The sequence below is a fragment of the Clarias gariepinus genome, chromosome 19 (assembly GCF_024256425.1).
Source record: "Clarias gariepinus isolate MV-2021 ecotype Netherlands chromosome 19, CGAR_prim_01v2, whole genome shotgun sequence".
Lineage (NCBI taxonomy): Eukaryota > Metazoa > Chordata > Actinopteri > Siluriformes > Clariidae > Clarias > Clarias gariepinus.
The window spans coordinates 26,193,613-26,211,617 of NC_071118.1; the positions used below are offsets into that span (position 1 = coordinate 26,193,613).

General features: G+C 37.9%; 1 protein-coding gene across 1 annotated transcript in view; it reads right to left on the minus strand.

Moving 5' to 3' along the window:
* Positions 1 to 18,005, minus strand: part of atp2a2b (ATPase sarcoplasmic/endoplasmic reticulum Ca2+ transporting 2b) — a 29,353-nt gene that overhangs the window by 895 nt on the left and 10,453 nt on the right. Inside the window, exons 6-20 of the mRNA XM_053478210.1 lie at positions 13,529 to 13,609; positions 11,236 to 11,321; positions 10,626 to 11,090; positions 8,599 to 8,687; positions 8,400 to 8,502; positions 8,158 to 8,289; positions 7,940 to 8,059; positions 6,973 to 7,191; positions 6,094 to 6,429; positions 5,776 to 5,996; positions 5,479 to 5,681; positions 5,151 to 5,236; positions 4,886 to 5,019; positions 4,670 to 4,787; positions 2,189 to 4,379 (exon numbers count right to left, since the gene is read on the minus strand). Of these exons, the coding sequence (XP_053334185.1) occupies positions 4,110 to 4,379; positions 4,670 to 4,787; positions 4,886 to 5,019; positions 5,151 to 5,236; positions 5,479 to 5,681; positions 5,776 to 5,996; positions 6,094 to 6,429; positions 6,973 to 7,191; positions 7,940 to 8,059; positions 8,158 to 8,289; positions 8,400 to 8,502; positions 8,599 to 8,687; positions 10,626 to 11,090; positions 11,236 to 11,321; positions 13,529 to 13,609 (2,663 nt within the window). The 3' untranslated portion in view covers positions 2,189 to 4,109. The remainder of the gene's footprint in view (positions 1 to 2,188; positions 4,380 to 4,669; positions 4,788 to 4,885; positions 5,020 to 5,150; positions 5,237 to 5,478; positions 5,682 to 5,775; positions 5,997 to 6,093; positions 6,430 to 6,972; positions 7,192 to 7,939; positions 8,060 to 8,157; positions 8,290 to 8,399; positions 8,503 to 8,598; positions 8,688 to 10,625; positions 11,091 to 11,235; positions 11,322 to 13,528; positions 13,610 to 18,005) is intronic.

Below are 18,005 nucleotides of genomic sequence, written 5' to 3' on the forward strand. Positions count from 1 at the left end.
TGACTCCTCGATCCTGCATCCATTTATCAAGTAAAAATTGTGCTCAGAGGAGTATGCTCAAAAGAATCAAGGAACAAGGAATAAGAAGGTTTTTGGAACAGGGATGCACAGGTATAGTTGTATAGTATAATAAAAACACTTACATAAGTGTCAATTTATATGCCTTGAACTTATTGTGTAAAGTACATATACCAATAACGTTTTGATTAAGGAAAATTCACTTTACAATGACTACTATGTGAGTTTAAAAAAAGTTTCATAAAAATATACATATACTCCTTGTTTCCTTTGCTTGCACCTGTTCTCCACTTTCTAAGTGAAAATAAATAAATTAAAAGCACACTTTACGGGACATTTCAGAGAACATGAGTTGGAGCTACTTTTCAGCTCACAAAAATGGAAACGAAATTCTAAAACACTAACAATGTGTGGCACGGTTTTCAATTTAGTTTAGTGCATTTTAGTTTTAAATTGCGAGCTGATTAGAGATATACGAAGTTTCAAACAATACAAACTGCTAATGAAAATTAGAAAGCTGATGGCCGACAGCCAGAGGAAGGTTTATGAGGGCTGATAAGGGCATTTAATTTCAGAAACTACGCAAGAGCCTTGCTAAGATTCAGCCGCCATTACCAGGCACTTACATAAATCATACAGGACATCAAGGACAATTTAACATAAAGCTATAATTTGTTAGTGTAGCATGATGTGTATTACATAAAGAAATCACCATCTTATTTGTTAGAGCTACTAAACACAAACATGAGAAGGTGCTACCGAAGTTATGGGTCTGCTACACCATGTGTTCAAGTCAAACCGGGACTTTTGTTTGTGCAGAATAACAGTACAGTTATGACAATAATTAAAAAAAAAAAAACTACCTTTATTTCTCTATATAATCACCAGCCACCTGCTAATGTGCTTATCCCACTGTTTCATTAGTGCTTGGTTACCATTAAGGTAGAAGGATCTCTCACTATGCCTGAAACGTAGGTCTCCCAGGAACTCATTTTGTAGCCCAAATATGTGGAAATGGCTTGGAGCAAGGACAAGACTGTGGTAATAATTCCCTTCCGAGTTCCAGTAATGTGCAAGTAGTGTTGGTGAACGATTGTGTTTAAAGTTTTCGTAGACTGATGCATCCCAATAGACTGTTGACAAGTTACCCATCAGGGATCAGGAATTCCACATGGTGAATACTCGCATGAATGAGTGGGATAGGCTCCAAGCCACCTCAGCCAGAATCATCATTTACAAAACATATGGCCTTTTAAAAAAAATGTTTGCACAATTCAAATAATTTATAAAGTATTCTAAACAACTAAGCGTTTCATTACTGTACTGTTGGTCTGTAAATAGTATTGGTTGGTTTTACACCATCATTGACAAACTTTTTCCTGGTTTAACTTGAACGACCCTTATATAATGTAAATGATCAGCACTACCTTAAAATGCCTGGCCAAAAAAGGTCACTATTTTAAAAGCATCAAATTATTGGGCTGCATAAGGCAAAGAAACAACTAAGCAGATCTAAAATTACTGGGACTGGGTTAAGAACCCTTTAGCATTATTAAAACCTGGAAGTACTGTATAGTGCATTATTGTGGAAGAAATGTGATTTTATGAGACTAGTCATAAAAAGGCGATGCACCCAATTGTGCATGGTGCCCACTATACAAGGCGCTTGTTATGTTGGTCAGGTCTAGGGTCTACATTTTGTAGCAATAAAATAAAGTCAACTGACGACTTGAATGCACGGAATGACCAGGTTATCACATCAAAGGAGTTTTTTCTCCCCTGATGAAACTGCCATATTCCAGTACTTAAAATGTGAACATGAATATTATGGTTCTTGGAGAATGAGGAATTATTTTCACATAAACTGGCCACCCCATTGTGTGCTGTAATAAAGCTAATGCTAAAGATGATTGAAACTTTAGTTTTTGGCCGGCCAGTATACACTTCCCAATATTAAACAATATATTTTTCAGGATGTAACATTATAGAAAACTTAACACGTTGAGGTGTTAACTTGAACTCTACTTTCCATCAGCATGCACCAAACCACCCTGTCTTTTTTTGTCTTTGTTATTTTTTTCATAACGGCATACCACCAAGTGTCTTAATCCCTATTTATTGCATAAGCTTACTGGCATATTATCAATAAAGACATGTTAGTAATACTCACTCAGTGAAGGGAACACCCAATGAAGGCATAAAGGAGGGGAAAAGCAGAGCTGTTAGACACAGACACTGGCAGTGCCACTCACATGGCACAGTAACATGCTTAATGTGGCATGTAGTAATGAAAGCTTTTCACAAACAAGGATTAGGTTTATGATTAGAATTGCTAAACACTTGAGCTACAATTTAGAACATAAATTGGTACAGGTAAAGTGAGTATATCTGCTATGTACAAACTGACAGGGTCCTGCAGTAGCATAAGCTAGCTCTTGAGCTTGTGCTTGCCTGGTCATATAGTAACTTCTTATTGTATGTACATTATTTCAAGTATAATTGCTCCTGTTACTCTACATATATATATATACTATGTTAAAAAAAAAAAAAAAAAAGCCAGACACGCACTTTTTTAATTCAAATGGTCCATGAGTGTATTTTCTTGAAGTAGAAAAAAAGAGAGAGTCAAACATTTTGGTTTTGCATCATAAAATCCATGTTTCTAAATGCACTATTTAATAAACCTATCGTGTGAATGGGTTTTGTCTCCAACATACGCCGTCGATGGCAACATTTACATCCAGGACTTGCCCTCCTCACCCTGCCTCAAACACTTCTAAATTAAGTTAATACAAGTCAAATCAATTATAAAATACAAAAGAAAATGCATTCTTAAAACAACAAAGGGGGGAAAAAAAGGGGGGGGGGGAATCAGGGACAGGATGATTTTGTTTATGTATACTTTTTTTCTGCACAAGCCAAGAGGGGCACACCTCAAAGCGACAAGATCACACACACAAGATGTGTAAAGCTCAGTGAGGTGAGAAACTAATCAGACTGTATTGAGGTAGCTGTGCTCTGCCCGGTGCAGAAAAACTGGCTTACGGTATGTTTTTTGTTAAAAAGTAAAAATAAAAGGAAAAACACCAAAATGGAGGTTATCATACAAAGGGGAAGACAAACAAATAAATGAAAACGCACACGTATTGCATGCAGGATACACAACATGCAGCTTCCATTTCAGAATCTGATTTATTTTCTATGTGCTCCCTTCCCACCCGCCTGTCCTATACGCCTGTGACGCCACTCTGAACTCAAACATTCACACTGGACACAGTAAACAAATGTAAACAGCTTTCCTAGTCTCCCTGGCATTGTTTAGGCAGCTGCGTAGGACGCTTAAAATGGACTCTGTTCATGCACATGGCTTTCTTTAAATATTTGTGCATTTTGACAAAACTACCTGAACCCATTTCACTTTATACATGCATCCTTACTTTAAAATAAAAATCCCTTGCCTCTGTGTGTTATGGCTTTATGGGAATATACAGGAAAAAAAATCGTCAATCGGCTGCCTAAACCTAACCCCTCGTGAAGTCACGTCAGTGGATTCCTTTTAACACGGATAAAAAAAACAAAAAAACAAGTGAGTTGTACAAAATAGTGTTCAAACTTGGTACACATTGTAGAGCTTTTCCTCATGCACTGAAAGGGAGGACACACAAAAATTAAACACAAAGAATTTAGTATTTCTAATTTGTTTGAAATGCAATTTCTTTAAAAAAAAAAAAAAAAAAAAAAAAAAAACTAAAAAAGGAGAACTAACAAAGACAAAAAAAAAAAAAAAAAAGACCGTTTTAAGACCAAACCAGCAGAACATCCACAGACGTGGGAACAATAATAATAATGGTCATTAATACTTAAAGACTTCAGCTCTATGTGGTCCCCTCCATACCCGCTATACGTGGTTTTAAAAAGAACTTTGTTACATTTATTATATTACTGTTATGTTCGTGTTAACACAGTCCTCCTTGTGCACGTTCCTTGGTGCACTATCACACATAACACATACACACACACATTCTTTCTATCTACAGATTGAGTGAAGAGAGGGGAGGGGAAGGGGGATCGTGTTTCTGTGTTCAGATGAGTCAGGACCAGAACATTTCAGCCAAGTTAGTGTCAATGCTGTAGATCCAGAGCACCAGGGGAAGTGAGAGAGCCACAAATGGCCAGGAGATTCCCTCTGTGCAGGCGCTGAGCGAGCATGTCTTGCCCGTGGGTGAGTCCAAATCTTTACCGGGTTCGAGGTAATTCCTGGCTGCAAATTTCAGCACCTCATCCAGCAGGATGACAGGCAGCGAGATCTTCAACACCATTAACCACTGGGTTACATTCAGCGGTGTGATCTGGAAGATCATCTGAGGATGGCAGATCAAAAGTGAAATCATTAAGAGAAATATAGTCTTAAAGGCAAAACAAAAGCATGAATTTTTGAAGTTAAGAAGTTGTTTTATCAACAGCTGTAATGTTTTATAGGCACAGTGCCAGTCATGGACAGTGCAGAAAAAAACAGCATCTATTTTGTGTAAAGCAATCTTCTTATTAAACAAAGCAGGCCAATTATGCTATCGTTGGCACTTATTCAACATTTTATATCTTAAAAAAAACATTTCAGAACTAGTTGTATTTTATATCTCTGGTCTCGTACTGGCAGAGGCTCCACATAAAGGATGAGGAAGTGGAGGGACATGGAGAGGCAGATCGCTCCAAGCAGCCATACGTTCTCCCACGGGGGCATGCGCAACAGCGACTGGTTCTCTGACACGCTGTAAAACACAAAAAAAGACCAATGAGAACCCCTTATCGTAATTCAGGCCTGAAATAACTCAAGTTCCATGGACAACTAAAAAGTACTTGTACTAACCTGTTGAGGGCATTGCACATCTCAATTGTAACCAACACAGACAGGGCCATTGTCATAGGGTAAGGCGACTCGAACACCTCACAATTAATGCCTTCAAACTCTGGGTTCTCTGGTCCACACTGAAGGAAGTGACTCTGCAGGATTTAAAGAAAAATATATGATTTTAAAATCAATTTGGCAGTAAAAGCTAGAAGAATTTTTTTTTATTAATTATTTTAACCAACTTCCTAAAACCACTGTGTTTATATAAATTATAATCACTAACCAGCTGATAGAAGTTGACTCTTGGTCCATCTTCAGCAGCAATAAACCACCAAGCAGCAGCTCCAACAGTGGCAGCACCGACATAGCCTACAAAGCAAAATTTAAAGTTAAACAGATTTTTTTTTAAATAATAAAAAAGAAAAAAATCTGCAGCACTGTGGTATAATTGTTGTATTATTCCAATTATATCATATTGACTGACTATTTTACTTCACAACAAATCTAAGACACAAAACATGCCTTATAAACGGGAAAAAGAGCTGTGAGCAAAGACATGTACAAACCCTGCTTTAATAAACATTGCTACATCTAATCACAAACAGACTTACAGCCAATAGCCAGGTATCGGAAAAAGAGCCAGCCAGAGATGAGGGGTTCCTTAGCATTACGAGGAGGTTTGCTCATGATGTCCAAATCAGGAGGGTTGAAGCCAAGGGCTGTAGCAGGAAGACCGTCTGTTACCAAGTTCACCCACAGCAACTGCACTGGAATAAGAGCCTCAGGGAATCCCAAAGCCGCAGTCAGGAAAATGCTGTAACAGTCAAACAAAAAGGTGTTACAGTCCCAGTTCTACAGCATGAAATTTCATTGAAGGTTAGGGAAACCAAACAGAAATCAGTTCTTACCAGACCACCTCTCCTACATTAGAGGAAATGAGGTAACGTATGAACTGCTTCATATTGTTGTAGATCGCTCGCCCCTCCTCCACGGCTGCTACGATGGTAGAAAAGTTATCATCAGCTAGCACCATCTCTGAGGCTGTCTTCGCAACAGCCGTTCCCGAGCCCATTGCAATGCCTATCTCTGCCTTTTTCAGTGCAGGAGCATCATTTACACCATCACCAGTCTAGAGTAGAGACACGCATGATTATAAAACTGGTGCGTACTGCAGAAGGTAATCCGTAACACTACTTAGAATGTATAATTAAAATAGAACCCGTTACCATGGCCGTAATCTCATCACAGGACTGGAGGTACTCCACAATCTTGGATTTATGTGAAGGTTCAACACGGGCAAAGCAGCGAGCAGTGAGCACGGCTTCACGTTGAGCCAAAGGTGACAGGTCGTCAAACTCGCGGCCTGTGAAGGCCATGCGTGAAACATCATCGTTCTCTTTGAAGATACCAATGCGCCTGCAGATAGCCACGGCCGTGCCCTTGTTATCACCAGTGATCATGATAACATGGATGCCTGCCAGGCGGCACAGTTTGATGGAGGCGGCCACTTCAGCCCTGGGAGGGTCCAGCATGCCCACACAACCCACAAACGTCAGATCAGTCTGCAAAGGAAAAACAAAATGCCAATGAAAATTGGCTCTACACATTTGAGAACATTTCAAAAGATTTTAGCTGAGAATTCATTCTAAATATAGGACAGTATGTTAGAGGTTTAAATAACCAGCTCTTTTACTTCCATTTTTTGTACTACTTTTTCATAGCTGTGGTGACTAGCACAAGTTTTTGCTACTGGTGTAAAATAGCTTTACAAGGCCACAGCAATTTACATGAGAGCATGAATCGGCACTCTAAATACATCTGATATAAACTGGTCTATAGCTAATTCAATACAAAAAAACATTATTATTAATAGTAACCAATCACAGATTAGAGATGGGGTAAAATATGGAGCACTGTATATGGCTAACGGGTGCCTCCTAGTGGTACAAATGTGAAAAATGAGAGATCAGAGACCCATGGTCACTTGCATCTCAAACTTCATGAGTAAACTGTTCATTTATTCTTATTTTTTATTTTTCTGGAATTTTAAATTTGGCAATAATGAGTCTATGAGCTTTACATAACGAGTATAATATATTTCTGACCTCATAATTAACAAAGCAAGAAGAATCCTCCAGCCGAAGCTCCTCTTTGCTGATCGGATTGTCCCGTGTCGCCAGGGCCAGGCAACGCAGAGTATCCCGCCCTGTCCCGTACTCACGGATCACAGACAGGATCTTTTCCTTGATGCCTGGCGTCAGGGGGACTTTATTACCGCCCACACGGATGTGTGTACACCTGTCGATCACTCCCTCCGGAGCACCCTTCCCAAACACAAACCAAATAAATAATTGAATAACATTTATATACAAAGAATCTAAAAACATCTTTCCTAAAAAACAAACAAAAAAAAAACTGATAAGTTCAGCTCTATTACTCTAACTTCTAGGACTCTTAGGGATTGTTTTTATTCTTTGTGGCTTCACAGAAATAATTCTAATATCAATGGCAGAATAATAAATATATTTTGTTCACAGACTAAATTACTAATTTAAAAGAGCAGTTAGAATGTTCTGATTGCATTATCTGCAAAAACAAAAAAAGATGAAGATAGAGGTCATAAGAAATTAATTGCTGCACTGATTACAGAGAACCATAAAAAAAAAAAAAATCCCCAGCAGCAACTCACTGGGCATCTTTATTAAATTAAAATAGACAGAAATAGAGGTCAAGCAAACGATTGGAGAACAGGGATACAGTTCTGAGATACATGCTATAATAAAGAAAGTGGGGTATGTGTGGGTGGATAAACAGCACAAAATAATTAGCACCAGGGGCTTTATGCACAAAAAGTAATAGAACAAAAGATTGTTATTATAAGCCAAGTTATATTTTTAGAACATTAGTCTGGAAGATTTTTTTTTTATGTTCACACTGGGCACCTTTCATTTATTCTCATTTTCTTAAAAAAACTAAATATTGTTAGTCCCTGAATCAGTAAGGAATAAGGAATTCTAGTCAAGCCTCCCTATTTGAAAAAGTAAACATGACTATGTTCTTCTCTGTGATTACCTTGACAAACATCTTGCCGAGGCCGGAGCGGGCCTTGTTGGGGGTACAGTATACAGACATGGACTTCCTGTCGCGCGAGAACTCCAGTGTAAATTCTTTCTTCATTAGCTGCTTAATAACCTAAGCCAAAGAAGAATAAATGTATGATTAGCTGACCATAAAACTCGACATCCTTAGCACACACACACATATTAGTAGAATAGTACATAAATGTTTACAGAGTTGCATGCGTTGGCCCGTTCTATCTTTGGAAGGGCAGTAAGATCATTGTCGAACACATTCATCTTCTCCACCAGGCATGTGAGGGCTGTTTCTGTTGCCTCTCCAACCTTCTCATATACTCCTTTGGCCTAGGAAAAAAAAAAAAAAAAAAAAACACAAACAGGACACTTGTGAGAACAGGAGCAAGAGACAAGCTACACTGGTCAACTAACGCGTATGGGGGTACAGAAGAACAGACCTCATTATAGTCCAGAGAGGAGTCGTTGCACAGGGCACAAATTGTTGCCATCTCGACCAGGCCATCATACTTCGAGCATTTCACTGGTTTCCCCTCATGGAATCTAAGCATATATTAAGAAATTGTTAAAAATAATAAAAACTTTACTCATTACAGATAAATAATCATGTGTTTGGTTGGACTGAATAAAGTAACTCACACTTGTCCTTCAGGAGCGTATGTGGAGCCAGTAACGGTAAACTCTTTTAGAGAGCAACTGTCTCCCTGCACCTGGTCGACAATGAACATCTAGAAATACACAGAAATACACACAGTCATTTCAGCCAGCAGGTGGCGCATAAAAACACTGCAGTGTAAAAAAAAAAAAAAAAACTCCATCCTGGGAATACAAAATTTCAGGCTACTTCTACAGGGGTCATGTTGGGGTCAGTACTAACCAACAAGTAACTAAAAACAAGAAGAGTACCCTGGCTAATTGCCAAATTGGCCCTGGGATTTTTCCGGTGAGGAAAACCAGAGCCTTGGGATACAGCAGCAATGTCGCCATGGTGATGCAGCCAAACAATGAGCAAGAGAGAATAAAGAGAAACACAACTGAGTAAAAGCATTAAGCTGGCACTTCGTTTGGGAAAGCTGAGTGGCGCTTTGCAAACGGTTTGAGTAAGAAAACTCCAAATGAAAGCTCAGTGCATCGTTCTTCTCTCTCTAGCTCGTAGTTTTAGTCATCACGCTTAAATAAACAACCCACGCTACAGACAGGATAGTGCTGGTAAGAGCAAAAAGATAAATAAAACAGATTACATTCCTTCTGATGACCGGCTATTTTTAACATCAACCCTTTCACACTGGAGGAAAAATGAGCGATGAAGTGTTTATACCAAAAGATTTTAGCCACTCTTCTCCTGCTCAAAAGGATTCAAATAAATGTAGAGTCATTTCACAGACCCGTTTTTTTTTTTTTTTTTACAGGTCATAACACTATTCAGAGGCATTAAACCTGTTCTGCTGTTGCACAAGTGTGTGCAAGTGTATGTATGTGAAGTCTGCAGTAACACGACTGCTATGTTAAACAGTGCTCCTAAACACAAGGTCAGTTAAGCAACACCACTGCATGTAACTGACTACCGCATACTGATGAGCACTCAAAGAGCAGTGATAGAGCAAAAAAAACGTCAGGAAGAGGCAAAACGTTGTGTTAATGACAAAAAAGGAAGAAAAGATGATATTTCGAAAGTGAGAAGGGGGGAGGGTTGAGATAGACTGAGATGGGTGAAATACAAACATACATCCCTTGTAAAAACATTGGAAGGTAGCAGAATAACACAAGATCATCGGAGGAACTGCTACATCAGCATACTAAATGGCCTCTTAAAAAATTAAATGAAATTAAATTTACACAAGCTTTTCCTTCCAGAATTAGTTGATCAAAACCGTTAGTTTTTTGCACTCAAGATCAAATTCTTGGCTAAATAACTATTTATGGTGAAACAAATCAAACTGTGCATCATTCCATGCAAACAAACAAAGGTCAGGCAGATTTGTAGGTATGTTACTTATGTTTTAGCACACCACTAAAACTATTTGATGATCAGCATCAAGATGGCTGCTACTATCACGCTGTCCATTGTTATTAAGAAAAGTGAGTCATCCACTATTAGATTACTGAACACCAACTCAATTCAAACGGTTTTGAGTCAGGTGTGTTTAGACTTGCTTTTGTGCGTCAGCTACATTATCCTTCTGACATACAATGCTTTGGCTCATTGACAACATTGAGAAAAAAAAAGAACTTTGTGGACATAATTTATTGAACAATTCAGGCGCTGTTGAATTCTCGATTCCGAATGTTGTTGTTAAGTGTTGCTAAATTTTCTGCTCTGATACCCTGGCAAAAGTCTTTGGCCATGAACAAGCTTTTAGATTTGCTAATAATGACATACTGTATTTTTTCCCCCTTATTACATTTAAAAATGATTGGGGGGGGGGGGGGGGGGATGCTGGTGAGGAAACTACTATTTAAAGATGCGATAACATCTTGTGGACATTTCACAACATTAGATTTAAAGATAAATGAATAAAAAGTGTCTTAAATAAATAAATAAATAAATAAAAAGTAACTTTGCCTTACACTGCTGCCTCAAAGACTATTTTTCTACAATTGCATGTCATTTGCAAGTTTTGTTTTAAAAAAATAAACTTTTGATTTCATTCAAGCAAATTCCTTACCCTGCATACAGACATCTGGTTGGTGGTCAGGGTACCAGTCTTATCTGAACAAATCACTGATGTGCAGCCCAGAGTCTCAACTGATGGCAGCGAGCGCACAATAGCATTCTTTTTAGCCATGCGGCGGGTTCCCAACGCGAGGCAGGTAGTAATGACGGCAGGAAGCCCTTCAGGGATGGCAGCTACTGCCAGCGCCACGGCGATCTTAAAGTAGTAGACGGCACCTCGGATCCAAGAGCCACCATGCACTGGGTCGTTAAAGTGACCGATGTTGATGATCCACACGGCGATGCAGATGAGAGAGATGACTTTGGATAGCTGCTCTCCGAACTCATCCAGCTTTTGCTGCAGTGGAGTGCGCTCTTGCTCCGTAGAAGCCATTTCGTCGCGAATCTTGCCTATTTCTGTGTTCACTCCCGTGGCCACAACGACACCAACAGCCTTACCGGCAGCAATATTTGTTCCCTACAAATGGGCAAGAATGATAACCGTACATTGTGTTATTTACCAAATGATGAGATCCTCAAAACTAAGTAGTAAAACCTGCTCATCCACACAGAGATTTGACTCCCTGAGTAAAATAAATCGTACATTGCTAATTTAAACTTACAGAGAACAGCATGTTCTTCTTGTCCTGGTTTACAGCCCGTGGGTCAGGGACTGGATCTGTGTGTTTAATGACTGATACAGACTCTCCTACAGAAAAACACAATCAGAGGGCAAAATCTTAAAATTTCAACTACGTCCTATACAGCTGATATTGTTGGTTTGGCTCCATTACATTATATTCAACACCAGGGTTTTTTATAATAATAAAAACAGCTGCACAAAAGCTTGTATATAAATGAAATAATTTCACTGCACAATTATAAAATCATGGCAGTCTAAAAAAACTTATGGCTGTGTTGTGTCAGAAAATAAACCAGCATCTAGGTCGATGTATAAAGACTTGTTTATTTCTTTGTTTATTTAGCCCCCCCCCAAAAAGCCAGTGTTTTCTTTTATCTTTCTTTCTCCAAAAAATCAGTAAGGTGTGTAATAAGGATCTGGTTTAACAAACAGTAGTAAAAATTGTCACTCTATCTATGAATCTCTTCATCCTTGTAATGTCTGGCTTTGACTGAGTTGTTGGATAATAATGTCACAGATTAAAATGACTAATCAGTTTAACTGGTTACAGGTATCATCTGTCAAAACAACCATGAGGAAATTTCCTTGCCCTTTACCACCTTTGGCACTAATCACACTTTACTTTGGTTGAAATAAATGCCTGAAATTTTTGGAAAGGTTTCCCCAGAATGCCACGCAAATAATCTCTTACTATGTTTTTTAGGTAATAGTCCAAGTGTGTTTTTACTTAGCGCTTACCACTTAGATTGCCCTAGGAAAAATAATAATAATAAAAATAAAATACAAGTACAGGTTTACAGGCTTCCCCAGACATTAAAGTAATTCAATAAAACTAAATAAAAAATAACTATAAATATTATTATTATTAAATAACATCAGGTCAGCAAGAAATGCTATGAGTATCATCTGAGTATCAGATGGAAAAGGAAGAACATGTATCTAATTTGTCTACTCAATCTCAAGGTACTGTTTTAATATGTTCTATATAACTTACCCAAATCAAATTTTCACAAAATTGATTTAATAATGTTCACATAATGACTCATAGCCACCCTATTATTAAACTCGCCGAATTTCAAATGAACTAGTCTAGTTTTAATAAGGGCTTTATAAATTTTTTAAATCCCAATCGTGGCGAGATACTCAGCATCACTGGTCTAGAATTAGAAGTGCTTTCATGGTCCTTCTCAACCTAAGGCTGTTATTCACAGCAAGGCTGAATGTGAGAACTAACAGCACTTTCTGAACTGAGCTTTCCTGAATGCACCTTCAACATAAAAGATTTGTATATGCAGCAAAATTAAGCATTAAATGCTCTAAACGTGTACTAAAACCATTAAAAATTGACTAGGATCTACAGTCTTAAACTTTACTACAGCCAACATTTAAAACAAACATCATAGTGGTGTTTAAGGAAAACGTTAATTGTGACATAATTTATTATGATACTGATATTCCATCATCCTACAATGCTAGGCCCTTATCAGTTTATTCCATTACAGTTTAAGTACACCCACATTGTGCCAAGAACTGCATGATCAGTTTATTTGGCTGCATGGACACAAATCTAAATAGATTCACCACTGAACCTGAATCTTTAAATTATTGGTTTAGAAAGATGAGGATCAAGCTGAGGGAGGGTTAATAAGCAATTACATAAATTATCTGAATAGCGAATTTTGCAAAAGAAAAATGGCCATGAATGGACATGATGCAGAAATCTTACCAATTAGGGTAGCAAAGCAAAGTTGAGCCCTACTGAATAGTTTCCTCTCTCTCTCTCTCTCTCACACACACACACACACACACACACACACACACACACACACACACACACACACACACACACACACACACACACACTCTTTCCTCCTTTTCTGAGCTCCTGAGCTGCAGACATCACTGACCACCCATTAAGGTCAGAATCATGGGTGGAAGGTTGTATTTTTGTTCTGCACACCACAGTGCAGTTATTTTTCCTCAAATTACAACAACCAAACATCACCACACAACTACAACAAAGTGTACTGGTGTGCAATTTCATACAAAGGTCTTTCTAGCAAACAAATGATATAAATTTCAGTTGTCTGAAATAAATGTTAGTTAACTAATCAGGGTAAACAATAATTGGGCACGCTGAAGTAAAAGCACACTGGAGCTTTTATTTAAAGAGCAGGCTAGCTAAATAACCTGGACTAAACATTTCCTAAGTATGTGAGCAGGTAAAGTCCATAAAGCATGAATAACATTGTGCATTAATTGACATATGTTACCTGTTAGAATGGACTGGTCCACTCGCAGTGTTGTGGATTTGATAGACGTTAGGCGGATATCGGCAGGAACTTTATCACCCACTAGAAGAGAAACAGAACGCTTGTGGTAAGAGATAAGTACAAAGTACAGCTCACAACAAATAAATAAATAAAATTCTTATTTTATTCAACGGTATCACTAAATCCTTTCATTAAACAACCAGTGCTTCCAAAATACCAGAGCTTTATCCCCAGTACCAAATTTAAGGATGCATTTCTCCAGAGAGCTCTTAAAAATTACTAAAGGCAATGGCTCTCACTCAAAGCACTAAACTTCAAAACACAACACTACAAAAAAAGCATAACACTTTTATCACATGCTCTAGCTGGCATGTCATGTGTGTTAAGACATTTTAAAGCAATCACTTTACCCACTATGTTCATTCTGAATGTTAATTTAAGCACAAGTAATAAAAACAAGAAATCAATGCTTGAAAAACCTGAATCCTTCCAGTCCTCACTGTGAACCTGTTAATGATGATGAAACTGTGACCTGGAATAATATCTCTCAAATTTCTAAAAAAAATCCATAAACACCACATTTTAAACTAGTTAGACTTTGCAGAAGTGAGCCGAGATAAATCAAAAAGTTTTAAATCTTCTCAGGCAAATGCTAAATATAGCTTGTGAATCATTCTTTCCACAAAATGGGAGGGGTTGTGACTGCTTATAAAAGAAAAAAAAAATAATGTAAACGTTTAAATCTTTTACAAAATTATCATTAAATCAGTGGGACGCTGGTGACATTTATTAGCCGCACAGAAGAGCATTCACTTAAACTGTCTACTTTAAACGCATAAACGATAAGTTTTTAAGAAATATGCTCCAATGAACTGGTTTCAAGCCAACCTTAAGCAAGTGTCTGAACAAGCTTTAGCTCTGAATCTGAGGGCATTTAATAGGGCTTCAGGAAAGCTATAGATATCTCGCACTACTTTTTCATGATGATGCTGTTGACAAAAATACACGCTGTTGTCAAAATGACCCTGAACCAAAGAAACAAATGTAGAGCATGTACCCAATATATAGCTGAAGCTGAAAAAAGGTCAGGCAGAAGGATAACCCACTTTAAGCAGACAAGGAGAAAGCACTCTCTTTGAACAAGATCTGTTCAGAGACAGATGTGGAAGAGATGTGGGATTAAAGAAAGCGTCCAAGTAACAAGCGATCTTCCATTTAATGGAACAACTTGTCTGTTGAGAAATGTAGAAGTGGTTTATTGTGGTATAATGTGTTATGAAACAGCTCAAAAATGTCAAAACACAAAAGCCCATAAGCTGTGCTAAATCATTGGCAGCAAGAAATACAAAATTTTCTTTCAATTTTTTTTTTATTCAAAGCCAGGTTTCAAACAATTGAAATCTGAAGTCACTGTGGCCGAATTGGTCAGTGTCATGCTTTGACCAAGTTAATGGACAAGTGCATAAAGAAGTGTAATTGACACAAGCTTGATCAATGCAGTATGTAATCAAATACAACTTGTCAAAATGACAATGATGGTGAGGTTTGAAAATGCCACAATTTTACTGGTTAAAAAAAAAAAAAAAAAAAAAAAAAAAGAATCTCAGGAAACCATCATTTTCAGCACCCTATATATTAAATAAATGTCAAAAAGCCACTACATAAAGCATTTTGCCAAACCGCTACATAATTTACTTTTACTAATGGTTTACTGCAGTATTCAGCAGCCAGACCTACTTGGCACCGATGGCAACCTCTGCAGAGCTTGGATTCTGTTTTTGATTAGAGAACACACCCTTGAAATGGAAACTGTCAGAACACACACTGCCAGGAAGTAAGGGGCAGCCTAGTGATCAGATGACCGGTGACAACCAGTAAGCGATATTTAACGAAACGGGTCAAATACTACAGGAAACGATGTTATTTAAGGTGACTTGTTTCAAATTCTGCTTGATAAACTCTTGATGTTAAATGAAATGGCGAAAATGCTTTAAATGTTAACATTGTGTGTCTTACAAAATTGTGGCATTTTTCCATCATCAGTTTAAGAACGCTTTGGGCCAAGCAGTTGTTAATGAACTGCATGTCAGAAACAATAACACAGCAGAAAGTGGAAATGCTCTAGCGTAGTTATGCTGCATAGCCAGCAACAGCATGCATCCCTCTTTTATAGAAGCAAGTGCAGAAATAGTCAAGACAGGCAGCATTTCATCACTGAGCCCTTTATAACCACAGTATAAGGATCAGAATTAAATCACTCAGATTTTAAAAGTCGCTTATAAATAAGTGGATACATATGACTACCACTGACTGAAGAACTTTTAAATCAGCAAAACAGCAAAGCTCACTTTGTGCCTTTGTTCCCATCTAAAAGGACTGTCCCTTGGATAGCCACAAAATTTGGGACTGAATGCTGTTCTTGGAATCTGAGCAAACAAAAACAGCTAATTTTAAAAATGTACCCAGGGAGCCACAGCTACATTTAAAAAGGAATTTGTCTTGGTTTATTTTTTACTTTATGCTGCAACAGTTAAAATCCACAGTTCATAGAAACAACATTAACACTACGATTTACATTTTACATCAGTGGATCTGACAGTGATAAGCTGCAATTGATAATTTTCCTGTTTGCTCACAGCCCGTGCCTTAAGGAAAACCAATGTGGGAGTAATCACAGGGACTGACGTCCCCTCCTTGTCCTCTACATCCAATTCAGCCTCTGTGTTCAGAGACCAGCAAGAGAGGACAAACAGCACACAACCCCCGACCTGCTTAGAATACAAGAGAGAAAAGAGTAGCCATCTGTTTTGCTAATTAATTCCCCTAATTTAGTCAGAGTTGCATGCCACTGTGTGCACTTAGCCTCTGCAACAAGGTTGCGTTGTCACTTATTACTTGAAGGGCCCATAAAGAAAATGAGCGCTGCATACAAAATGTGTCCATCCCTACCTCACAGTAAATGAGAGCTCCTAATAGCAGAGCTCAATATAAATCATTATAACACACCATTGTCAAATTCTTTGCTCTGATCAGAAATTTTTTTTATAGCAGTCAATCTGACAGTTATTTTTTATACAAACATGCTTGCTTTAATAGATCACTGTTTCTTCAGTAACAGCTTGCACAGGCACTAGATTATCAGACACATTATATAAAATGAATTAAAAAAAAAAATACTTTCTATGAGATGATGTTAACATTTTTGGAAGGGGTCTTCAGTGTCAGAGGTAATGATTGATGTTCATAGACACTGGAAAGTCTTTGGACACTATTTTATGATTTTTACAAATTAGAAAGAAATTGGCTTTGGGAAAAAAAAGAAAAAAAGAAAAAGAAAAAAAAACACACACACAAGCCTCATGTAGATAGCTGTAGAGCAGTGAAATGCTTTAATGACGTATTTGTCTTCCAGGCTCAAACCAGGCTAAAGCTGTTAGCAAGTGGTTTGTATTTAAACATTCTGGTACATCTTGTACCCTTTATAAAGGTCACCAATTCCTCAGCTGCAAGCATCAGCACTGTGAAACTGTGCACCGACACTTCCTTCTGTCTCAGTAGGGACTTGTCATGACTCGCTCTCAAATCCCTAAACAGTACAAAATGCAACACAGCGAGGTCAGAGGCATGGGGTCATTTTCCAAAGTCACGGATTCTCTGAAAAGTCAGTTCCTGACTGTGTTTGTGTTTTGCGTTCTTACCAAACTCAAAGAACCGTCAACTTCAAGCATCTCAGGATTGTTTGTTTGCTGCTGCTATACGATAATGGCACAACAGATGAGGACAAGTTGATGTACACCACCTTACATCTTTGTAGCCAAGCTTTTTTAGAAGCTCTTATAACTGGTTTGTGGTAATTCATTCACAGTACACCCATACCAAAACAGCCAGTCTTGCTTAACAGGTTCTTTCCCTGTTCCTTGAACAAATTTCAACATATTTGATTTCTTACCCTGCACATGCTTTTCTTTAAAAGATAATCAGCTAAAATAATAAAAAACAGAAATAACATAAGGATTCAACATCTATAAAATGTAATCACCTGTAGATAACTTAAGGTACTTGAGTGGCTGGTTATACTTTGCAGTACACTACATACTTTAAATAAATTTGTTTTGTTTTTATAGCTTTAGCTAAATGCGGGTATTAAGCAATGGTGCTATAATACTGACAGGGAATCACCGTGTTATATAGCGTTTTTTTTTTTTTTTTGGTCTAAATGTACCACCTTAAAGACAAAATATAGACCCCACATACAGGCATGTTTACTGTCCTGACTTGTCTCATCTGTTCTTCCCTCCCTTATGATGCAATTTACTTGTTACTTAAACTAACATTAAGAGTACTAGTGACGAAATTTCCCTAAAGCTAAGGATTAACGTTAATGTTGGAGTACCATCCCAGGAGACTGGATAATGAGATACGCAGTGCTGATTGGTCAGTTATGGCAGCTGCTTTGCAGATGACCGGAGACAGAGAC